At 37.7% G+C, this 27,328-nt stretch overlaps 1 protein-coding gene across 6 annotated transcripts in view; it reads left to right on the plus strand.

Moving 5' to 3' along the window:
• LOC150110589 (TBC1 domain family member 19) overlaps positions 1–27,328 on the plus strand; it is a 476,985-nt gene that overhangs the window by 143,438 nt on the left and 306,219 nt on the right. For all 6 annotated transcript variants that reach the window (XM_090395037.1, XM_090395020.1, XM_090395012.1 and 3 more), the window contains exon 7: positions 16,810–16,912. In XM_090395037.1, coding sequence (XP_090251163.1) covers positions 16,810–16,912 — 103 coding nt within the window. The remainder of the gene's footprint in view (positions 1–16,809; positions 16,913–27,328) is intronic.

Raw genomic sequence — 27,328 nt, forward strand, 5'->3', positions numbered from 1 at the left:
TCATTTACACCAATGTCATCTACTGCCCACCACCACCATTAGTATTTTTTGTCTGTAAACTGCATGTGTTCTCAGGGCCGATTTGTCTGTATTCATAATGAAAAACCTGAGTTTCCAGGGGAAAAAATCCTGCTACTGTCATATGAGATTGGCTAACTCACCTTCAATTGAAGAAAACCCACATTATGATTTCTCCTGTCATGGTGAGAATCACTTATGCCTTTTTCAATTGAATGGTGCTGTAACGGAAGCTGTCTGCTGCTCCCTTGTAATATCTTTATTCTGATTAGAAGTATGCCCTTTTTCTCTACTACCTTTCTTGCTTATTCCTTTGCATACTATGTTTATCCGCCTTTTGTATTTTACTAGTCGTATGCCTATGAACACTGGAAAATTTATTTGTTAGACTGCGCCACCAGTATCTCTATATTGGCACAAGACTCAGTAAAACGATCGGTTGATTTCTCTCTCTCCCTCTCTCTCTCTCTGTCCCTCTTACTAGCGTAAATTCCTTCACCAAAGTTTACATAAACAATCGTGGTTTTTAAGTACTTAAACTGCACTTTTATTGCCTTAATTGTTTCCCACTCACAGATCCAAATATTTTTTAGAAACAGTGCATTGTAAAATACAGTAACAGACGACACTATTGATACATAAATTAAACACATTTATTTACATTAATAACAAGGTACATTAAATAAGCGATAAGGTTACTCTCTCTACCTCCCCTTTAGACTTTTGGTATAAAGAAACAAACTTCCCTTTCAATACTAAATGACTATACAATATAATTACTCTATTTATTCTCTGCTTACTGAATCAAAGTTACCGAACTTATTTACTCACAAAGAGGTTAGCTAGTTATGGCAAGTTACCTTACAATTTATATTTCAATTAATAACAGCTCAGAGGACTCTCTTATAGATACTTCTTAAATCTATTTCTTATCAGTCCATCTATGACATATCTCCTAGATTACAAAAGAATATACAATAAAGATGGAACTTACAGAGGCTGTGTCGCATATTCTTCCAAAGATCCTGCACCAGAGTGTCCATGCCTTTAGTTTCATCTCGGACCTTAGGCTTCGTCTGGAGAATCTTGCTTCAGGGGGTGCTTCGTTGGAATATTGGCAGGTCTTGGACTGCAATTTTTCCATTACTCAAAAGCTCAGACAAGAAGTTTCAGCATTCAGGCTTGAAGATTGCTCTGTTGCTTTTGGTTTTCGTTTGATCTCCCGCAGTAATAAGACATCCGACTGCCTCTAGATCTCTGCTGGCTTCCAATGACTGCACACTCGGATGACTACGCCTCTCTTCTGCCTTCGGTAACTGGACCTTCCCTCTCCTTTTGGTAACCGGGCCTCGCCTCTCCTTGTTCTCTGCCACCACTGCTCTGGTTCCAACTGCCTCTCCTGCTTAGTAAATGGGGGCCATGCCTCTTCTTGATGTTCAGCTCAGCCCCTTTTATTTTGCGATCTCGGGACCTCGCACTAAAGGTAGTAAACCCAAAGAAATCGGCAGTTCTCCTTGATCTTTTTGATAAGGCCGACCCATTCTTTCTTCTGTTCCGTGTACTCTTTTTTTTCTTGTCTTGTCAGGCAGTGGAAACTTCTCTGAAACTAGCGGATCTTTTTGATACTAACTTTGAAGGTGTTCATTCGCATAGCTCACAAACAACTTTCTCACACACTTCACCATAAACAACTTCCTTGTGCTCTTATACGTAGCTATTATACAAAACTTCCGATGGCAAAGCATTGCCTTTATTTTTGACATTCAAAAATATTCTTGTTAAAGGAGCAGTTAATTCCCATAGGGTTACTTACATTAATATTTAGCATAAAATATATAGAGACAAACAAGGTTATTTTTACAACAGTTCTCATGAGACTTGACCTCTGTAAAAAAATCGAATTAAAGTGCCTAGTATTTATAAGCTACATCGAGTTTTTACAGTGCAACATATTGTAGTTCTTCCAATTGTCCTACAGAGGCACTTTTATGATTATTGCTATTCTTTAAAAGTACTTCACTCAGGTAATCATCATCAAATTCCTGACATGTACCCCTCAAGGGGTATACAGAATATGATAGTACTACATGAAAAATTTACATCATTACTAACTTCCTATCTACAATTTTCCTCCAAATCAGTCTGTTACTTGTCAAGACTCCAACATTATCAGATCTTATATTTCTATCGTCTAAGGCACTTTGTACTCTATCGATCCACCTATATCTTGGTCTTCCTCTGGGTCATTTTCCTGCCACTGCCACCCTGGCAGAGAACACTTGTTTTGCTAATCTTTCTTCACCCATTCTGTTTAAGTGACCATACCACCTGAGATTAGCTCTGCTAACGCATTCCTGGATGCTGACAATGTCAAGTTCTTTCCTAATATCCTCGTTTTTAATATGATATTGCCATTAATGCCATCTGTTCACGCCTGTAATCTTTCTCAGGATTCTCATATCTGCAGTCTCTAGTCTTTGGTCAAGTGTTTTACTTCTGATCCAGCTCTCAGATCCATAAGTTAAAACTGGTTTGAATACCGTCTTGTGTACGGCTAATTTAGTGTTCCAACTAATTTCTCTCTTATTCCATATGAATTTATTCAATTGACTGCCTACCACACCAGCTTTGTTGATTCTGTTGTCTATTTCCATATTTAATTTACCATCTTCATTAAAAATCGTGCCTAATAACTGAAATGTTTTACTTCTTCTACAGGTTCCCCGTTTACAACACAGTTGACATTTTCAACAATTCTACCTATTTTCTTTGTCTTTTTAATGCTGACCTTCATACCATATCTATTACCACAGTTATTCAATTTAGTCAGGGAATCTTGCAAACTTGTAGCAGATTTATTTAGAAGTATAACATCGTCTGCATAAATCAAAGAGCTGACATTAACATCTCCAATTCTGATATCATGTTTAATACCACTTTCCTTCATAATGTGATCCGTATAGATAAGAATAACAGAGGGGAAAAATGTACATCCTTGTCTCACACCAGTTTTAACATTAAACCATCTTCCTTCAATTCTAACTGCTGACTTACAACTGAAATACAGACTAAGTATTGCTTGATATAATGCCCCATTGACACCATATAACTGTAGCATATTGAATAGCTTCTCTCTTGGCACCTTGTCATATGCCTTTTCCAGATCGACAAAACTTAAATACATATATTTGTTATATTCCCGTGCTTTCTCAACTATTTGTCGTAAAGTGAAGATCTGATCCTGACAGCCTCTATTTGGTCTGAATCCAGCTTGTTCTTCACCAAGCTTTTCTTCCACAATTATTCTCAATCGTTTCTCAAGTATACTTGCATAGATCTTGCCAGTAACAATCAGTAGGGAGATACCACTGTAATTCTCATATTCAGTTTTATTTCCCTTTTTACATATGGGTGCTATTAGAGCTCTACTGCAATCATCAGGAATTTGTCCATCTGTCCAGGCTTTCTGAACTATGCAGTGCAGCCACTGTAAGACTTTTATACCACCTCACTTCAGCATTTCTGGTCGAATATCATCTACTCCTGCTGCCTTTCCACATTTCAAGCCTTTGATGGCTTTTTCTACTTCAAGTATGGATATGTATTCCTGACTGTATGCATATGGAGTGTTTTTAACACTGTGCTATTACTGCTTGTTTCATTTAGCAATTTTTCGAAGTAATTACTTCATACTTCAAGGATATCTTTTTCTCCTGTTTTCATGTCACCTTTATCATCTCTAACTCCTTTTGCAGCACTCTTTCCTCAATTTCTAAGCTACTTCAACAACCTCTAGAATATCTTACCACCTTCTTGATATTTATTTCTATGTTCTTGCACAGTCCTCCCATGACTTTTGTTTAGCTAGTTTTACACAGTGTTTAGCTTTCTTACATTTGTCTCTGTATTCTCTAAGAGCAAAAGCTGACTTATTTGCCAGGAACTTTTGATATGCTTTCTTCTTTTCCTTCACTGGCTCTTTAACTTCCTATGTCCACCATGGAGTACTGATTTTTCTATCCTTTCAGAGAACCTCATCACATGCCTCTCTGGCTGAATCAATCCAGGTTTTCTTCAAGGTTTGCCACTGAATCTCCAAGGTTTGGTTCCTGTTCTCAAACTCTTTCATTTTTCCCTCAATAATTTTTGTGTATTTTAGTCTACAGTTCACATCTGAGAGCTGCTCGACTTTTATTTGTTTTAAAACTTTCTTACATGTTATTCTTTTCAATATGAAATTTAATTTTTATCCTGCTCAACAATAAATAGTGATCGCTTCCAATTTCAAATCCTCTGTACACTCTGGTGTCCTGCACTAGGGAGAAAACATCACTATCAACAATAACATAGTCAATGAGACTTTTCTTATTCCTTGCCTCTTCTCTCCATGTGAATTTGTGTACATTTTTATGTTGGAACATGGTGTTAGTAATAACCAGTCCATGTCCTGAGCAGAAATCCAACAGGTATTTGCCATTATTATTGGCTTTGCTCTCTTCTCCAAATTTTCCCAAAATATTTTTGAATGTCTGACTATGATTTCCTACTCTGCTATTTAGATCCCCAACAAGAATCAACTTTTCCTTTTTCATTGTGTCAGTCGCTTTTTTTCTAAAGCATAAAAAAATTCCTCCACTTCTACCTTAGTAGAACCTTCTGTGGGAGCATAGGCACAAATTAGTCTCATTGTCCAATGCCCCATTCTGATATTTGCCCACATCACTCTACTTGAGACTGTCTGCCATTCAAGAAGATTAGCCTCATATTTTGTGTTGAAAACTATGGCTACTCCTTCTTTTCCTTAATTGTCATTGCCTGAATATAACATTTTGTATTTATTATTCAGAAAGATCTCACCAGTTTTTGTCTTTTTTGTTTCAGTCACCCCTATTATGTCGATCTGGTACTTATCTAATTCTTCAGCTAGCTCCATTTCTTTGCCATTCAGACTTCTTATGTTGATAGTATCGATCTTTAACTTTGGTGATGTTGAGTTGGGGTGTGTTTTCAGATTTGTTCCAGTAGTTGACTTTTTGCTGTTCGTCCTGCTTCTCTGGCGAAAACAACAGGGGCCTTGTTTAACCGGGCGATGCCCCCAGCTGGCATGAAATTTTGTCATGTTGTACCATCATTTTCTGTATTGGTTTCAGCCAATAGGAATACAATTTGGTCAGCTAAATCCCAAATTGCCAGCTCATCCTCATTTGTTCAGTATCCAAGTAGATACCCAGCAGGGTACACCACGAGAAGGTGAGGATTGAACATTAGGTCAGAAGCCCTAGTCGGTTCTCCACATTCCTTTAAAGGCTATGTGGAGGTCTCTGCTCAGTTATACAGCTTTGACCCTTAAGCACCCCTCAGGTAATCTTCTATCTTTCAGTGTCTTTGGGACACCTCACTTCTGTGCAAACAGGTGGTGGGAAGTAGTATGTAAATGTTTTACAGTGGATTCAGTTTTTTTCTAAATGCTGCAAAGGTTTGTTTAGATCAGTAATTGATTAGAACATTAGGAAAGAAAGTGTACTGTTTCGTCTTCTTCTACTGTGAGGCATATTTTGTGATTTAAGCTGTTCTGAAAGTTTGTAAAACTATACTGTTTCTTTGGAATCTGCACAGACAAGTAAAAGATCCTCAACATGGTTTAGCCATATTATGCTAAGTTTGGCTAAGTGATCTCTATTTGGCCTCATGGCCCAGACATGTTAGACTCCTTCCTCAGTCATCTCAATAGCCTACATCCAAGAATCCAGTTTACTATGGAAAAGGAAAAGAACAATTGTTTACCCTTCCTAGACACCTTAGTTACATGCCTACCTAATGATACACTTGCCTTCACTATATACAGTAAACCCACACACACACAGGCAGATACATTCACAAACTCTCCCACCACCACCCCTCTCAACAATATGGCATTATTAAAACTCTTACCAAGAGAGCCCACAATCTTTGTTCCAGTGGAGCCTCCCTCACTACTGAGCTTAACCACATACACAGCACTTTCCTCTCCAATGGCTACAGCAATCACAGTATAAAAAAAATAATCAGTTTCTCCCCCATTCCCCGTCCTTCTCATCAACAAGATTTTAAAAATGCCATCACCATACCCTACATCCATGGCACATCCGAAAAAATAGCCACGATTCTAAAAAAGTACAACCTACACACAGCATATAAGCCCCACCGCAAACTTGCCACCCTTATCCGTTCTTTGAAAGATCAGCTCCCTCCTCTCTCTCTCTCTCTCTGCCTGGTGTTTACAAAGTACCCTGTTCCTGTAAGCTGGCATACTTTGGACAGACAGGCAGATCAGCATCCATCCGCCTGGAAGAACACAAGTCTTACATCTGTAAACACAACTATGGTCATTCAGGCTGGGCTGACCATGTCTTGGACACCACCCACAGGGTATCATGGAAGAAAACCACCATGCTCCACCACAGCAAATTCAAGAAAGAGAGACTATTCTTAGAAGCAGCAGCAGCTCTCTGAAATCAACCAAATCTTAATAAATACGGTTGTATTAAGCTTCTGAGGATTTGGGAAACACTCATCACCAGAGGTCTCACCTTACATTCCAGGCTACCTACAATCACTCTTAGAGGGCGCTCCACCTAGATAGGACTTTAGTGTCACCCACGTGGTTGGGCTTAGTATTGTATGATATTTGTGTTCATGTTATATTAGTTGTTTTTGTAATCCTCGTAGATGTCCTGTTGACTAGGACGAAATATAGGAGGTATTAAATTCTGTTTTAATCCTTTCTGAGTGTTGTAAAAAATCCATTAAGCCTCCAACACATGACATTAAAAGAAGACATCAACAAATTAGCAGGAGAATGCAGCTTCGATCCCAGAAACATTGTCAAATGCCATCGTTATGGACCCATAAACACAAGAAAGGACGGAACGAACTTTCTACGTCTCCTGAAAGTGACCTGTGACATGCTAATAAGTGCATCAAAATTAATAACTGCGATAACAAGTTAAAGGACACTTTCTCCCGACGTGTGCTTGACCTGACTTAACATTTCGCCATAGAGAACACAAATGCCAACTTTGAAGACAACTTGAAGAAAAACTCCAAAACAAAGACAACAGTTGGACTACAAACAAGCCAAACTAGTGCAAAAATCAAGTGATGCCACTAGTAGCCACCAAGGAGACCAGTATGCTGGCACTGCATAGGAAATATGTAAGGTGCTTGCAGTCAAATACATGCCCCACAGAACCTTGTATATTCACTTCACCAACATCCGTGGCCTCAACTCCAATAGCATCCACTACGATCTGCAGTCCACCAAACCCCACTTACTCTTTTTAGGAGAAACTCAAAACTTACTTCACACTATCCATCTCAACCTTCCAAACTACACACTGTTTAGCCCCTTGCAGTCCAAGGGTGATGTCTGCACATATATCTACTCTGATATACCCTGCCAGAGAGCACCTAACCTAGAATCACAACTTTGACCTTCTTTGATTGAAAATATCTCTTCTCCACTCATTCAAATTCATCTGCTCTCGCTATCATTTTCCTAGTGCCACCAACCACTCTGAGCTCTTTAATATCCTCTCCTTAAAAATTGATTTTCTCCAGTCCCACTCTCCTAACAGTGAAATCATCCTCCTAGGAGATTTCAATGTCCATAATACCAACTGGCTTTCCTCCTCCACTTATATGGATCTTGCAGGCAAAGATGCTGAAACATTTGCCATCACTAATGACATTACATATTGTTCACATACCAACAAGAATACCAGATAACCCGAACCACTCCCCAAATACTCTAGATCTCTTCCTTACTGTTGACCCTTCCAAATACGCAGTAAATGTAGTTAGACCCCTGGGTAATTCTGATCACAATCTAGTGCTTATCTCCCCCCCCCCCCATGCAACAATGCTTACGCAGCCACTTCTACACAAGAGTAATTTGGCATTATAACAGTGCCAAGTGGGACAGCCTCCAAGACTACTATGCTTCATTTCCATGGTTGGACTATTTTTTCCGATCTTCCAATACATATGCACCAAACGTATCACCAAAGTAATCCTCACTGGCATGGAAACACATATTTCCAACACTTCTCTGAATTGCCAACTCCTATCTAAATCCTGGTTCTCCAAGAGATGTCCCTAGGCTGTACAAATGAAAAATCAAGCATACCACAACTGGCTCATATCAAGAATTCCATTCACCTTCAATGCTTATATTGAAGCCTGAAACCAATGCAAGAAAACTATCAATGCTTCCATAACAGAATTTGAATGGGCAAAGAGCAGGAAACTCACAACCTGCCCAAATGGCAGTGCCTTTTGGTCTCCTGCCAAAGCAATTGTTCGTAACTTTTGCCCTACACTATTCCCACTCCTATCGTACCCAGATGGCTCTATTGCATCATCACCCACAGAAAAAGATAATCTCCTGGCTTCACACTTTGCCTCCAATGCATGCATAACTGACAATGGCAAATGCCCCCAGTCATTTCAACTACCCAACATACAATGCCCCTATATCCTTTTGCCAGAAAGAGATCAGAAACCTGTTGTCTAAATTAGATACAAAAAAAATCTCCTGGCCCTGATGGCATTCCTTCAGTTGTCCTGAAGGTTTGTGCACCAGAACTGATTCCTATCCTATGCTGCCTGTACTTACTCTTATACGCCACTGGTATATATCCCAATGCCTGGAAATTGGCCTATACTCAACCTATTCCTAAGAAGGGTGACAAATCACTGCCATCTAACTACTGACCTACATCACTCACTGTCTAAAGTGATGGAGAAAACCATTAATTCTCAACTCCTATACTACCTTGAAGGCACCCAGCTATTAAGCTACCACCAGTACGGATTCTGTCGCTGCTGATCAGCAGGAGATTTGCTTTTATATATATCACTCATCGCTGGACATGGAGAATTTGGCAAATCTCAGTTGGTTGCACTTGATATCTCCAAAGCTTTAGACTGGGTCCGTCACAAAGGCTTACTAAGCAAACTTCTATCATTCAAACTGTCTCAGGACTTCTGCAGTTGGATTGCCAGCTTTCTGTCTAGACGCACACAATCTGTGATAGTAGACAGTTCCCTCTCCTCTCACCATTCAACTAATTCTATGGTTCTACAAGGTTCTGTTCTCTCACCAACCCTCTTCCCTCTGTATATCAGTGGCCTACTTCAGTTGATCTCCAACCCAATACATAGTTTTGCAGATGACAGCACATTGCATTCCTCCCTTTCATTTGACAAACCTTACTCTACACAACTTACTTCAACCTGTTCTCTCACCAACCCTCTTCCCTCTGTATATCAGTGGCCTACTTCAGTTGATCTCCAACCCAATACATAGTTTTGCAGATGACAGCACATTGCATTCCTCCCTTTCATTTGACAAACCTTACTCTACACAACTTACTTCAACCTACAGAACATCAACCACCACTGCCCTCAATTCTAACCTTCAAGCCATCCTCAACGGGGGCTCAGATAACCTCTTCAACTTCAGTGCTAGTAAAACCCAGTTCTGTCTTATTTCTCACAAAAAAGAACCAATTTTCCCCCAATATTTTTGATAACACTCAAATTCCCAGACAAGATGAGATTTCTCTTCTTGGAATATCCTGACATCAGGCCTCTCCTGGCATAAACACATCACAACCATTGCATCCTCAGCTTCCAAAAAACCAGGATTTCTCTTTAGCTCAAGATGTTACTTCACCTCTAAACAGCTGTTAACCTTATACAAATCACAAATCGCCCAGCTGTCAAACACTGCTCTCACATTTTGGAGTGGGGCTCCTAAAAGCTCCCTCAAAATGCTTGACCCAATACAGAGGAGAGCAATTAGGTTGATAAATGATCCATCTCTTACCAACTCACTCTCCTCACTTTCACATAGATGTTTGGTCTCTGCAATTTGTTTATTCCACCAATATTTCCATGGCAAAATGTTCATTTGAAATAGCATCAATAATTCCCCCACTCAGTACTAAGCCCATTGGAACACGTACAGCTGCTGCCCAACATCCTTTCACAGTACACCTTGAACCCCCCCCCCACAGAACAAGTTTCTTTTCCTCCTTCTTCAACCCTGCTACTGCTGGATTGTGGAACAGTCTTTCCCCTGATCTGTTTCCCAAGCAATACAGTACGCAGTTTTAAATCAAATGTAAACAAGTTTCTCTTTTCCCAACCTACTACCCATGTACAGTACTAATGTACTATATGTTGACCAACCAACCTCTCATGTATGGGCCCGATATAAAAATAAAAAATAAATAAATAAAATAGTTTTCTTAATGTAGTCACAAAGAAAAAAAAATGAACAGTAGTTCATGTAGGAGAACAATGAGGTATTTTATTTTTACACATTAATGCATTTTGACATTAGTAGTTATCTCTGTAATGTGCAATCAAAATAAAAATCCTTTGCTAGTCTGCCTTACATGGACCAGTTTTCTTATTTTTTTATTTATTTATTAATTTTTTTGTCTATATGTCAGACTTCTATACATTCCTTTGATCTGCATGTTATTATTATAATCACATCCTCCATGGAGTCTGCAAACTCTTCATGGGAAGTTCATTCAATTGATAACATATTTATCATACTAAACCTTAAAATCCTTAATGCTCCTTGCATTCACAGTATGTTCTGGTAATGTGTTCCATTCACTCACAGTTCTCCATGCCAAAAACCTACTCTTTGTGTCCTTTTCCAGCCCCACACTCTTAAACAACTGCCAGGGATGGCTTCTGTTTTTTTCTCTCCCCCTTCTAATCTTTTTTATTTATACTCTCCTTATTAATCCAATAAAAGCTCTTCATTACCTTAAACATCAAATCTGAGTACAGTAGTTCAAGTGTGGTCTAACTGATTATATGGTGGCACAACTACCTCCTTATCCCTACATGTCAATGTATTTCTTATCATAGGAAAGAACTATTATTGTATGATGTAGATATTACATGTGCATGACACAAAACAACCTTTCATTTTGATATGCCTACATCACATTATTCAGTTTCTCTATGTGCAGCCTAGGGAAGTACTTCATCCCTCCCTTTGTATATCAGTAGTTTTTTTTTCAACTCTCACAGCAAAGTACTCTGATTTTCTGCCAACCTGTATAAATAGTTCAGAATCACCATTTTGTGAGTTCACTGCTTTCTTTCCATTAGATCCATTAGATATGACTATACTGCTGATCTTGCATTAAACTGTATAAAATTGAAACATTACCAGGAGCTCATCATTTCTGATTCTTAACATCCCCATACCTATGAGTGTTACAATCTCTCATGTGCTACCCATATCCATTGCTCTCCTAGATTTAACATTACATAAAATAAAGAGGCTCCACCCTGATTGTTTGTGTTCGATCTCAAGCCACATTGATTGGTATCATAGGAAACAAGGATATAAATCTAAAACTAGATCAGCTTGTCCTCAACAGGATCACCATTTGCCTATCTCTTATACTAATTATAGATAAATCAAAACAAAAAATTAATATTTTAGCAATAGACATTAAGAGTATTCCAAAAGTCTGTGCAGTTAGCTGAGTGGCTATGCACTTTGTAATCATATGCATGGGAAAGGAATGTTCTGGTTTCGATTCCCATCACTGATGTGAGGAGCTTTGGATCTTTCTCAGACATAGCCAAGTTAGCCGGTCTTGGGTGTGGACTGCAGAATTTTCTCTCCAGTTTATCTGGGGTGTTTCATCCCACAAGCAGGCAAACTAGCCTTGAGAACTCAATGCTTCTACAAACATAGGATACACCCAGAGGCATAGGGCTAATCACCTTCTCCTTGTGTACGGTTGCGGTTAAATGAATAGATAACCCTTGACACTGCAAGGTAAAAAGAGGGGAAAAGGGAGAACAAGAAGAGTATTCCAAAATAAGTCTGAAATTGAATTGTGGTTTTTAATTTCTTTTTTAATCTTGTTTTTTTTAAAACTTTTTACAAAATAAATTATTTGTATAATTGTATCTAGAAATATTTCGGTTTATATATATGATTGTTTATTCTGTAATTTTTCATTTTTCCACCTTAGGAAAGTTTTTGTATATACAAAGTCCACCCCCCCCCATATGTTTCTGTACTTTTATTATTATTAGTAGTAGTATTACTACTCAAGACCCCATGTAGAAAAAGACTCATCTAGGAGATCCTTTTATCAAACACACAGCTCATCATACCATGCTTTAAACACACTCAAATTCTCTGCAGACACCACTCTCTCAGGCAAGACATTATAATCATTCACAACTCTGCATGAAAAAAACCTGTTTCTCACTCCCCTACTCACACCCTCCTTATACAGCTTCCAGAAATGACCCTGATCTCCCACTATTTTCTGTAGAACCTCTCCAGCATTGATCCTATAATAACCTCTTAATAACTTGGAGGTCTGTATCATATCTCTCCTCTTCCTCCTGTCCACCAGACTCTGCAAGTTGCATCTTCTCAATCTTTCCTCATATTCGATATTCCAGAGATTAGAAACTACCTTAATCAGTCGCCTTTGGACCCTTTTCAACATCTCTTCGTCCTTCTGAAAACCAGGTGTCCAAATCTGGGCACAATAGTCCATGTGTGGCCTAATCAAAACCTTATACAATGGAACAAGAATCTCCCTACTTCTACAAGTCAGCGTCTTCTGCATCATTCCCAGAAGCCTTTGTGTTGTCTTCGCAATTTTGGCTATGTGTCCCCTAAATACAGATCCTTATCCACTATCACTCCCAGATCTCTTATTTCCTCCACCTCTGACAATATATCCTCACCAAGCATAAATTCTGCATCCCATCTTTGTTTTCCAAATTTTAAAACCTTGCATTTTGCAACATTGAACTTGCATCCCTATTCCTGTGCCCAATCACTCAATTTATTCAAGTCTTCTTGTAAGGCTATGACATCTTCTCTACTCTTCATGGTTCGTTCCAACTTTGCATCATTACCGGAAACAACTGAATATCTCCATCCAAATCTTCACCAATATCATTAATATACAAATTAAACAGCAATGGCTATAAAGCAGACCTCCTGAGGCACACCACTGGTAACTTTCCTTTTCCTGGATATCGCTTTCCCATACACAAGTTGTTGATACCTATCAGATAGCAGTCTCCAATCCAATGCACAAATCTAATATCCAACCCTATCAACTCCAGTTTGACTATCAACTTATCATGCAGTAATCTATCAAAAGCCTTTGCAAAATCTAAGTATGTTACTGTGTATTATTCTTCTTTGTCCATGGAAGCAATCACCTTATATAAATAAGGTGACTTATTACAATAGTAAGTAGATTACTAAAACATGATGTCCCTTTAGCAAATCCATGCTGTCCATCAAAGATAATACCATTGTTGTCAACCCAATTCTGGATCCTAGTTCTCACAAGCTTCTCCAACAACTTAACTACAACATCTGATACACAGATAGGCTTATAGTTTGATGCTTGAGTTCTGTCACCTTCTTTATGAAGTGGCACGATCCTGCCCTCCTTCCACTCCTTAAGAACTTGACCGAGTGCAAGATTCATATTAAAAAAATATGTTAAGGCCGGCATCACCTCCCTGACACATTCCTTCAGACTGCATGGTAATATATTATCTAGTCCCACAGCCTTATTTACATTTAGTTTGCTCAACCCCCCCATACACCACTTGCTCACTTACAGTCAGTCTCTCCTCCCCATCATAAATCCTCTCAATCTCTCCATGAAGTCACATTCACAAAATTGAAAGACCTTTATGAACTGCTCATTAAGTATATCCACCACACCTTCTGCAACAGCTGTCTTTATACCATTTTTTCCAATCAGTGTCATCCTTCCATAATCATTCTTTCTTTTGATGGCTACATATCGAAAGAACTACTTAGGATTCTTTTTGGCTTCATTAGTTAACTGCTGTTCATACCTCTCTTTAGCTACCCTCACCAACCAAGTCATCTGCCTTGACTGGTCTTTGTAGTCCTCATGGAATTGGTTATTTCCACTTCTCTTATGGTACTTCCATAATGCCCTTTTTCTCTGTATGGCATACTTAACCTCTTTATTCATCTAATTCACACCTACCTTATTTAACCTTCTCACCCTTGGAATACATATAGACATTGCATCTACTAGATAGTTCTTGAAAATCCTCTGTTACATATTGTCTGAGGTGGGTATTCCTCAAAAACTCAAGAAACTCATTTTCTTTATTTCCAGTTGCTATCTCATCATTCCAGTCTATATTGCCATAATTAAAATCTTCCATAATGATCACTCTTTTCTTATTTGTTTGACTAATTTGATTATACATTTCATAGTCACTGCCATCCACATTTCCTGGTCTATAACAACATCCAACCAAGTGTTTCATTCCATTCACCGCGATTTCACACCATACTGCCTCAAAACCACTGGCACTATTTCCCTCTTGCATCTCTACTTTGTATGGGCATAACTCTTTCGTTTTCATTAATAGCACTCTCCCTTTTTACCCCATATATCCTCACGAAACATATCATATCTTTCCATCTGTATTCCTGTCAGGATGTCATCCTCATCTAACCATGTCTCACTTATTCCAACATAATTCTGTTCACCCCAAATTTTGGGGTGAACAGACTCAATTAGTGCAACCATTTCATCTGCCTTGTTTATTACACTTTTAGCATTTGTATATAAACACAACTGCTCATTCCTGGATCTACAGCTAGTTCCACTATTTTTTATTTGTTTGATGTGATCATTTGATCATTCATTTTAGAACCCTCTTCAATTCCAACTGTCTCCTCTTGATCCCAGGTCATCCCATTCCTTTCCTGTCTACACATGCTCTCACATCCTCTTGGAGCATCCACATTTCTCACTGTATACCCCTGTCTATCCTGAGCCTCCCCATTTCCCTGTTCATCTTGCACACCCATTCTCTCATTTTCCATATTCATGGCACTTATTTCCTCATTTATAACCACCTCTTCAATCTCTTCTCCTGTACTCTCCTGCTTTTCCACATCACTTCCCACTTGATCTGATTCATTCTCTATACTTCTCTACCTTCCAGCAACAGTCTCTCCAAATGACTCACACCATAACCACTGAAATGCAGTTCATTGCTCCCATACAGTTCACTTTGTCCTTCATACTCATTCCACACATTAACTTCTCACACATTTCAGCCAACATACCATTCATAATCCTTGCTCTCTGCCTCATCTTACCATAGTCATACCTAGGCAATACACTTACTACCCTTCCTGTCACACTATTCTTTTTTATCCATCTAAGAAGCCTCCTGATAGCCATTCCGACGTGATCTTTGTCCTCTGTCAAGTCATTCGTACCTATTAAAACCATCAACTCCTTCACTCGCTCCTTCCTCATATCCAATGCCTCAATCGCTTTTCTCATGTGCATCCTCTCATCCAGCACACCTTTAATAATGGAGTCGCCCTACAACACCACTCGCTTATCTTTCGTACTTACTTGATTTGTTTTAATCGTTTTCACCCGAATTTTCTTAATTTCACTCCGCATCCATTTCATCTCTTGCCTCATCCAACCCAATTCAACTTTCAAATCTCTCGCCACATTCTCTCTATCATTCAGTCTTTCTAATTTTCGAACTCTCGACTCCCACTTCACACTTTCACTCTCATTCATCCTTTTGAGTTTCTGTACTTTCGGTCCATGTGTCCAACTTTCATTCATTCTTTCTATTTTTCTCACTTCCGATCCTTTTGTCACGCTATTTCCGGTTTCTTTTGTTCTCTCAATTTTGTTTCCTTCTGCCACATTCACCTCACTTTCATTCTTTTTACCATCCATTATGGTTTTTAAATAACTCGTTTTCTTTTTCAGTGCTTAACAATTTTTTGTTTTTCTTTCTAATGAGCACTCAATCTTCCTGTGACACTAACACTTTCTGTCATCAAATTCATATTAGCACTCCTCAAATCCTCATTTAGCTTACACTTCATTCACGAAACGACTGAAGTCTAAGTTAAAGTCATGCACTGACAAAGCTGCCGCCATCTTTCCTCTGTTGATTACTACTCTAAGGGCTGAAAAACAATGAATTTGTAATCAAGTTTAAGCAAAATATCCCACACACTAATAATACTAGTAGCACACAACTTTTATAGCAGCTCTTACTCAAACAATCACTCATATACAATTAATTATTTCAGGAATAACTTATCTGAATCTGGAGCACTTCTTACACACTGCTGCTACTGTTGCCTCACGAGCACCCTGTACTTGACATATTATAATCACAGATACCAGTGTACCAATAAAAACTAAACTGGAATGTTTAGTTTTTATTGGTACACTGTTTCAGATATATCACTGCACAATTTTCATCAACTAACATCATCCTTCCATAATCATTCATTTCTTGAAAATATCTGTCATATAAGTGATTCTTACCTCTCTCTCTCTCTCATTCTACCTCTATAATGGTTTCTTCCAGATTGTTACCCAATATCTTCATTTACTCATTTTATATATGGCATATTTAGCCTCCTAACCTTTCAGAAGAAATTAGTCTTGGTAGATTTAGAGGAAAGTAAGGCTTATGACATAAGATGTTTCTGATAAATATGGAAATATAGAAATGCATAAAGAACTATTAAAGTGAATGCAATTAATGGATAAGAAACTTGATGCTAATGAAGTAATATAAGTAATATGAAGTAATATAATAATTTTGTATAAATTTATGTTCAGCATATAAAACACTGCCAGTTTCTTTTGAAATTTTAGAATCTTGTTTATTTTCCAGATTTGAGCAGATTTAGACCAGTATATTCTCCTAAAGATTTCCTGGAAGTTCTTGTAAATATTCGTAGTCCTAACTTATCTAAAACAGCAAATCCTGATTCAGGGTAGGTTTCACATCTAGTGCTTAACTTGAATATTTTGTGTTAGTAGTAAGTTATATGACTCCCTAATTGCTGAGTCTAGTTTTGGTCTCTTGGAACAGCAATCAAGGATACTCACTGAATTAGTGAAGTTCAGAAATAATTATGCTTCAAAGTATGCTTTATTATTATTATTTTTTTAAAATTTTTATTTCTTTGCTGTACACTTAACTCTCTCTCTCTCACTCACACACACACACATACACTGTTGCCAATTTATAAAATTTAGAAATGCTTCAATATTTCAGAACACCGCTCTTGCAGTTCTGGAAACGCCCCACGTCTTACTTGAGGTGGACATGATGAATTTATGTAGTTCCATATTCACTTTTTTAATGTTATTTGCTTTTAATTTCCATTTGATGAAGACCATTCTAAATTTCAAAAGTATTGCATTATTTGCAGCTAGCTATTTGTTAAAGTGAGTAAAATTAGAAAATTTATGCAAAATATTTGCATTTAATTTGTTAAGACCTGGATTTTAAATTTTGTAATATTTTGTGTTCTGCATTTCTAAAAGCATTTGGGTCCCACCAACATGTCTTTATGAAATAGAGAGAGATGACATTATTTTTATTTGGAACCTTCATGCAGTCACAAGACTCATTACAGAGGGTCCAACTAAGACAATAAGACACACACCATTCCTACTTGTTCCAAGTACACACTCTTACACCTTTACATCAGTGCATTCCATACTTCAAACACTCCACATGCAGAAAAAGTTGCTTCTCACCCACTTACTGTTATTCACTTCCTTCCCATGTCTGCTGGTTCTAGCATATGAAAAATCTCTCCCATGTCAATCCAGTAAATACCTCTTGGCACTTTTAAAATTTCAATCAGATAATTGCTAAATGATCCCCCTTTTCTTCTATCCATGAAACTGCAGTTTGCAAACCCTCAATTTATCTCAATAACCAACATTCCACAGATCTAGTATATTTGTTATCTGCATTTCTACCCTACAAGATTACTTTATCCCCTTTCAATCTCATCCTAGCATCAGATCTGAGCACAGTAATATAGGTGTGGTCTAAATTGGGGCATTGTATAATGGAGTTACCATCCTTTTATCTTTACTGTTAATGTCCTTCTCAGTATTGCAGCACTTCTGTAGTTTCCCTTAACTACCTTTGCAAGATTTTCCCTGAATTTCAAATTTCTGTTAACTGTCACTTCAAAATTTCTTGTCTATTCCTCCAATGTAATTTAACCAATAGAATATGCAACCTACCATCTGTGGATCCCAAATTTCAAAGCCTTATATTTTAGTTTCACTAAACTGATATCCCCATTCATTTGTCCACCTGTCAAGCTTACTCAAATTGTCCTTAAGGATCACAACTGTTACTAATAACTCTCCCCAGGTTCACATCTTCTACAAACAACTGAATATCCTCCCTCCTCCTTTTTCAATATAGCAATAAGATTATTGACATAAAGTTAAATACTAAAGATACTTATACATGTTCAATCCACTAACCTTATATTTAAATCCTATGTTGCAACTTAAATATTAATTTCTGATATGTAAAACAAGGGAAAGGAACAAGAACAAGTTCTACCCTGGAGGTTGCAATTGAAGGTGGTGAGTGAAAAGGTAAGAAGTGACTTTTTTCATGGAGGGTGATTTTACCATGGAATGCATTGCCTGATAAGTCGATGAGGGCATAGGTAGTGAATGAGTTTAAGGAATGATATGATAGACTTCATATTGTCTGAGATGGGCCTCCATGGAGGTCCTTAACAATACTCTCCATGTTTTTCTTTATACTAGTCAATCTCAATCTCTTTATAAAAGCATTTTATAAAGCAAAAATTATTATATGGTTTATTACTGCTATTTTAGTTTTTGTAAAAATCATATCCCATCACTTAGCCATTAGCATTAATTGTTATGGTTTATGATATGGTTTATACACAGATATGGTTTATGGTTGGCAATATGTGTAGTATTCAGGATGAAATTACTTAATTTGATCCTTAGGTCTCCATTTTCTAACATGTTCAAAAACAAGAAAAAAACAAGAAATCGTTTCTTGTTTTTCTCAGTAAATTATGAATTTGATTGAATCCAGGTGCAACTTGATATGAACTGGGTAAAGTAACAAAAGCAGTTTTGCCATAATTTCAATTTTGGATATTTATTTTGTATATCTTTATTATTCCAACAGGAGATATAGTTTGGAATACATCTTTAGCTTGGAATACAGATTTGACCTTCAAATCTTCTGTCATTTCACATAATTCTTCTTTAAGAATCAATTCAACATGAGACACATTACACTCAAATGGTTGTAGAATATATTCTGGTACAATCATTCAATGATCTCGAAATGTTAATATCTTATTTCAGGGTTCATCAAGTGGAACACAGACAGTAGTAAATTGTAGTCTCAAATTGTACCTTTATCTAAAATTAACAGGCTTGAGAAGTTAGCAAAGTATTGTTAATTTTCAATTTTAGTAACTTTGCTAAAACTGAAAATTAACAAGACCAGTAATCATAGTTGTATATCTAAATATTATGCTATATTCTTTATATATAATTTTGCCATTGATCCCCCCCCTCCCCTTGTCACCCCACTTTCCAATTTTACATGGAATATTTTTGAAAAATGAGCCATAGACTCAGCCTCCTCAAATCTTCTATATGGTTAAGATATGTAGATGATGTATTCTTTTCTTGGCCTCATGGCCCAGACACATTAGACTCTTTTCTCTGTCACCTCAATAGTCTCCAAGAAGTCAGTTTACAATGGAAAAGGAAAATAGCAATAGTTTACTCGTCTTAACACCTTAATGACATGGTTTCTGAATGGTAAGCTCTCCTTCACTGTATACAGAAAACCTGTGGGTTTTCTGTATACAGTGAAGATATAGGCAAATAGATTCATAAACTTCCTTAGCACCACCACCCCTCTCAACAATATGGCATCATTAAAACTGTAACCATATAACCCCTACAATCTTTGTTCCAGTGGAACATCTCTTATAACAGAACTTAACCATATACACAACACCTTTCTATTCAGAGGCTACAGTGCTTACATAATTTTAAAAAATAATCATTCCCCCCCAAAAAAAAAAAAAAATTCTCAGTCAGAAGGATTTCAGAAATGTCATTCCCATTCCCTATGTCCATGGTATATCGGAAAAAATAGACAGATCTTTAAAAAAGCACAATCTACACAACACCCTTTCTTTTAGTGTTGCATGGTGATCAGCATTCATTTTAGAAATTATGGACTTTACAATCATGTTATAAATGACTATTTTAATTTCCCGATGTTTCGACCCTCATATTAAGGTCATCATCTTGACTATATACAAGGACAAGCTGAGTTACATTTCACACAGTAAGCTAAAGAAACAATGATTTGATCACCGGTTATTCTACTGGCATGACCTCTATAGTGGGAAAAAAAATACAGATAAATTTTATTAATTTTTTTATTAGTTTATTAATTTTATTAGTTTATCTGTATTTTTTTTTCACTAGAGGTCATGCCAGAATAACTGGTGATCCAATCATTGTTTCTTTAGCTTATGGTGTTAAATGTAACTCAGCTTGTCCTTGTATATTTGTATATACTCCAAATGATGACCTTAATATGAAGGTCAAAACGTCGGGAAATTAAAATAGTTATTTATAACACAGTTGTGAAGTCCATAATCTACACAGCACCCCTACCTCTACAACTTTACAAGATGTCTCAGTGACTGAGACAAAATATTGTAAGCTTCAAAATTTTATTATTATTATTATTAACATCTGACCTCCATGACCTTTTGTTGTACATCCTCTGGAGTCAGAGACTCATCGTGAGAGGTACACTCACTATTGCACACAATGCTCATCCAACCATGCCTTAAAATGATTCAGTGTGTCTACATTTACAACAGACTCAGACACTCACCAACTATTCTCCATGCAAAGAATCTAGTCCCCATCCTCTGCTCACACCCTCTTTACACAGTTTCCAGCAATGACCTCTTGTTTTACACCCTCTCTCATTCTATGAAAAATCTCTTCCATGTCAACCTGATAACAACCCCGGACTGGCTTATATGTCTCAATCATATTCCTCTCCCCTCCTCCTATTCATGAGAGAACTTCTGTGAATCTTCTCTGGACCTTTCCAACATATCCCTATCACCATGAAAACCCAGTGACCAGATCTGTGCACAATAATCCTTATACAGTGGTATTATAACCTCTTTAGTTCTGCATGTCAGGACTCTCTGCATCATTGCCATTATTTGATGTGATGTCTACACAACTTGTGCAATGTGGTCCCTTTATTTCAGGTCTTTGTCCACTACCACTCTCAGAGCTCTCATTTCCTCTACCTCCTTTAAAGTTTCCACACCAACTGTATACTTTGTATCCTATCGTTGCTTATGAAATTTCAAAACCTTACACTTTGCAATTTGGAACTGCTGGTTCCACTTATCTGCCCATTCATGCAATCTATTCAAGTCCTCCTGTAAGTATGTTATGGCCTTACAGGAGGCCATAACATCATAACATCTGCTCTGCAATACTCTTCCCAGTCTACATCATCTGCAAACAGCTGCATATCACCAGTGAAACCCATCCTAATATTCATTAATATACAAATTTAACAACAGTGGGCCCAAAACTGACCCCTGCAGCACACTTTCGGATACCTATCTGACAGCCAATCACTGATCCAACTCAGACGTCTGTTATCCAATCCCATCTGTTTCAATTTATTTAACAACATGTTGTGGGGTAGTCTATCAAAAGCTTTTGCAAAATCCAAGTACACCACTATATATGCATCTCTGCTGTTCAAGGTATTTGTCACTTGTTATAGTACATAAGTTAGTAAAGCATTACTTCTCACCAATCTCCCCAGTACCTTCACCACAACTCCAGATATACAGATGGACCTAAAATTTGAAGAAATAGCCTTATCACCTCCTTTATGCAGTGGAACAATTTTACCTTCTTTCCACTCCCTTGGAACCCATGCTGTTTTGAGACTCTTATTAAACAAGTATACCATTGCTACTGCCAGTTACCTGGAACATTCCCTTAAGATGTGTGTGGTGATATGTCATCAAATCCTATAGCCTTATTGACATCAAAAGTTTATTTATTTCCTCAAATGCCTCCTTCTCACAATTAAGCCATCCTCTCCTATGTCCTCTACACTTAAGTTCCTCATGATTTCACCCTGATCAGGATAAACACTCTTATAAATTGATCACTGAATACCTCAACAATGTCTTCTTCAGCAGTTACCATTCATTCACTTTCATCCATTAGCATCATCTTACCATGATCATTCTTCCTTCTGCTTGCCACATATCTTAAAACTCTAAGGTTTTTCTTTGCCTGATTCGCCTTCTGCTCATACTCTACTTTTTGTTTTCCTTACTGAATCACTGTTCTGGCTTGTTCTTTATAGACTTCATGTAACTGATTATTACCATTATTCATCTTGTACTTCCTCCAAAGTACCTTCTTTTTTCCATATTTCATGCTTAAGCTCCACATTCATCCATTTTACACCTACCTTATTTGGCCTTTGGAATACATTCACACATTCATGCTGTTATATATTTCTTTGTCACTTCCCCAAGCAGCATTTATTTCCTTACCGCTCAACACCTCATTCCATTCTATAGCTCCAAGATGTCTCCTAAGCTTGTCATAATCACCAGCCTTATAATTCCACACACACATATGAGCGTGCTCGTGTGGCAAGAGAAGTAGCGGTGTGTAAAGAGAACTTTGGTTTCAGATAAGTTTTTTTGGAAATAATTAATTGTATATAAGTGTGTGTTTATGAGTAAGAGTTGCCATAAAGGTTATGCACTTGTAGTGTTATTAGTGTGTGAGATATTTCGTCTAAATTTATTTACAAATTCGTTGATATTAGAGTTTATCATAGTAACCGGCAAAGGAAAGATATTGACTGCTTTGTCATTGCATGAACTTAACTTTGACTTTAGTCATTTCATGAAATGTGAGGTGTACTACATGTACTCGTTTGATTACATTGATAAATTGTGGATATTTAAGGCAGATGGAAGGAGGGTGGTGCGAAGTGTAAGCTGAATGAGGATTTGATGAGTGCTAATATGTTGATGACAGAAAGTGTTAGTAGCGAGAATGTCACAAGGAGAATGAGTGCTCCTCTGATAGAGAAGGATGATGTGAAAGAACAGCGAAAAAATTTTAAATTATTGAAAAAGAAAATGAGTGATCTGTAAAACTTAATGGATGGTAAGAAGGAAGAAAGTGATGAGAATGTGGCGGAAGACAACGAAATTGAGAGAATGAATGAAAGTGGAAATAGTGTGATGAAAGCTATGGTGTGTTCGAAAAATCGAAAGAATGAATGACAGCAAAAGTTTGATGCAAGGATCGAAAGTAGAAAAACTTGAAAGAATGAGAGTGAAAGTGTGACGCAAGGTTTGAGAGTTCAAAAATCCGAAAGAATGAATGACAGAGAAAATGTGACACAAGATTCGAAAGTTGAGTTGGTTAGTTTGAGGCAAGAGATGAAATGGATAGAGACTGAAGTTAAGAAAATATGGAAAATGTATAGGAGAGCGAAAATGATGAAAACAAATCATGTTGGTATAAAAGAGGGTAACAAAAGACCCACGGGTGGCATTGTATGGTAACTCAATTATTAAAAGTGTGCTGGATGAGAGGATGCACAAGGTATGTTTTACTGGAGGTAGAATGAGTAGAGTGATTGAGGCATTGGATATGAGAAGAAAGCAACCAAAAGAGTTGATAGTTTTAATAGATACAAATGACTTGATTATCATGTCAGATTGGATATCAGGAGATTGCTTAGATAGGAAAGGTAGTGTGATAGCATGGATTATGAATGATATGTTAGCTGAAATGTGTGAGGAGAAAGGAGTGCAGTTTGTTAATGTGTGGAATGAGTTGAAGTATGAATTGAACTATATAAGAGTGGTGGACTGCATTTGAGTGGGTTTGGAGTGAGTTGTTTCAAACTGAATATGCTCTGTACTCACTTCTCTGCTAGAAGGAAGAGAAGTGAGTACAGAGGATGAATCTGATCAAGTGGGAAGCGATGTGGAAGAGTAAGACAGGAGAGATTGAAGAGGTGGTTTTGAATGAGGAAGTGAGTGGCATAAGTATAAAGAATGAGAGAATGGGTGTACAAGACGGATAAGGAAACGGAGAGTCTCAGGGTGGACAGGGGAACACAGCGTGAGAAAGTTGGATGCTCCAAGAGGATGTGAATGCGTGGAGATAGGAAAGGAATGGAATGGCCTGGGATCAAGAGGAAGAGGGTTCTAAAATGAATAAGCAAAAAGGGAAATGGCTTCAGTTGAGCATGGAGATAGCACAACAAATGCATGGTATCAGTGGAACTAGCTGTAGATCCAAGAATGAGCTGCTGTGTTTGTATACAAATGCTAGAAGCATAAGAAACAAGTTAGATGAAATGGTTGCATTAATTGAGTCTGTTCACACAAAAATTGTTGGTATAAATGAGACATGGTTGGATGAGAACAACATCCTGAACAGGAATAGAGATGGAAGGGTATGATGTGTTTCCCAAAGAAAGAAAGGGTAAAAAGGGAGGAGGGGAAGTGCTATTCATGATAGAAAAAGAGTTCATACAAAGTAAAGATGCAAGAGGAAAATAGTGCCAGTGGTTTTGAGGCAGCATGGTGTGAGATAGAGGTGAATAGAATAAAATACTTGGTTATAGACCTGGTAATGTGGATGGTAGTGACTATGAAATGTATAATCAAATTAGCCAAGCAAATAAGAAAAAGGTGATCATTGTGGGTGATTGTAATTATGGCAGTATAGACTGGGATGATGAGGTAAATGAAGTAAAGAAAATTAGTTTCTTGAGTTTTTGAGGGACAACTACCTCAGACAGTATGTAACAGAGGGCACACGAGGATTGAGGGTTTTGGATTTGATCAACTTATTGGAGAATGTAATTATAAATGAGGTGTCCAATCACCCACCATTGGTGAGAGCTGCCATGAAGTGATTACCTGGGATGATTGCCAGTAGTGTGAGGACCTATGTGAGAAAAGGGTATATGTGGAACTACAAGGGGTAGGGTGATTATGAAGAGCTGAGGAGACAGCTTGCGGGTGTAGCTAGGAGTTAGCTGGAAAAGAGATCAGTACAGATTGGGGAATTTTCAAGAACTGTCTAGTAAAAGCAATGTTTAAATGTATTTCAATGGTCAGAAGGTTAAATAATGTAGGTGTGAAATGGATGAAAAAAGAGATTAAGTATGCGATACAGAGAAAAATAACATTATAGAGGCAGCTTAAGAGAAATGGTAATAACCAATTCCATGAGGATTACAAAGACCAGGCAAGGCAGGTGACTTTGTTGGTAAGGATAGCAAAAGTGAAGTATGAGCAGTAGTTAGTTAATGAAGCCAGAAAGAATCCTAGGGAGTTCTTTCGATATGTAGTCAGCAAAAAAAAAAAAGGAATGATAATGGAAGGATGACATTGATTGGAGAAAATGGTATAAAGACAGCTGTTGAGGAAGATATAGTGGCGATACTTAATGAGCAGTTCATAAAGGTCTTTCAATCTTGTGAATGTGACTTCATGGAGAGATTGACAGCAGTTGAAGATGGGGAGGAGAGACTGACTGTAAGTGAGCAAGAGGTATATTAGGAGTTGAGCAAAATAGATGTCAATAAGGCTGTTGGACTCGATAATATATCACCACATTTTCTAAAGGAATGTTCCAGGGAGTTGACATCTGCCTTGACATATTTTTTTAATATGAGTCTTGCAGCTGGTCAAGTTTCTAAGGAGTGGAAGGAGGGAGGTGATAACTCAAGCATCAAATTATAGGCCTATGTGTGTGTGTGTCAGGTGTTGTGGTTAAGTTGTTGGAGAAGCTTGTGAGAACTAGGATCCAGTTGGTGTTATCTTTGTCCATCAAAGATAACACCGTTGGTGTTATCTTTGATGGACAGCATGGATTTGCTAAAGGGAGACCATGTTTTAGTAATCTACTTACGTATTACATTAAGGTGACTGCTTCCTTGGACAGAGGAGAGCGATACACGGTAATATAGTTAGATTTTGCAAAGGCTTTTGATACATTACCACATGATAAGTTGATAGTCAAACTGGAGTGGATGGGGGTTGGATATTGGATTAGCACATTGGATCAGGCTATCTGATAGATATCAGCAAGTTGTGTATGGGGAGTAATATCCTGGAAAAGGAAGGTCACTAGTGGTGTGCCTCAGGGGTCTGTTTTTAACTTGTATATTAATGATATTGGCAAAGATTTAGATAGTGATATTCAGTTGTTTGCAGAGGATGCAAAGTTGGGACGAACAATGAAGAGTAGAGAAGATGTTATAGCCTTACAAGAAGACTTGAATAAATTGAGTGATTGGGCACAGGAATGGGGGATGCAAGTTCAATGTTGCAAAATGCAAGGGTTTAAAATTTGGAAAACAAAAATGGGATGCAGAATTTATACTTGGTGGGGATATATTGTCATAGGTGGAGGAAATAAGAGATCTTGGGGTGATTGTGGATAAGGATCTGAAATTTAGAGGACACATTGCCAAAATTGTGAAGACAACACAAAGACTTGTAGAAGTAGGGAGATTCTTGTTCCATTGTATAAGGCTTTGATTAGGCTACACATGGACTACTGTGGCGAGATTTGGTCATCTTGTTTTCAAAAGGACGAAGAGATGTTAGAAAGGATCCAGAGGAGACTGACTAAGGTAGTTTCTGACCTCTGGAATGTTGAATATGAGGAAAGATCGAGAAGATGCAATTTACAGAGTCTAGTGGATTGGAGGAAGAGGGGGTGATATGATAAAAACTTCAATTTAGTAAGGGGTTATTATAGGATCAATGTTTGAGAGGTTCTGCAGAAAACAGTGGGAGATCAGGGGAGAACCAGAGGTCATCCCTGGAAACCGTATAAAGAGAGTGTGATCAGGGGGAGGGGGTGAGAAGCAGGTTTTTTACATGCAGAGTTGTGAATTATTGGAATGCCTTGCCTGAGAGTGTGGTGCCTGCAGAGGATTTGAGTGTGTTTAAAGGACCTCATAGATGAGTCTTTGACTCCATGCAGTCTTGGGTGATAATAATAATAATAATCTTTCCTCACAGAAGTCTGCATATGACTAGCCACAACCCAGATGATCACTTCATGATCACTTACCAGCTGGAAGAAAGTGTGAAATCCCATTCACAATTACATTCTCTGACAGTATGATCAGATTGAAAACTCTCGATCCTCGTGTGCCCTCCTCTACATGCTGCCTGAGATAGTTATCTCTCAAGAACTCAAGAAATTCATTTTCCCTATTCCCAAATGTTATTTCTTTATTC

Source organism: Typopeltis vanoorti, chromosome 1, assembly GCF_054136105.1.
Source record: "Typopeltis vanoorti isolate ZY-2024b chromosome 1, IOZ_Tvanoo_1.0, whole genome shotgun sequence".
NCBI lineage: Eukaryota > Metazoa > Arthropoda > Arachnida > Uropygi > Thelyphonidae > Typopeltis > Typopeltis vanoorti.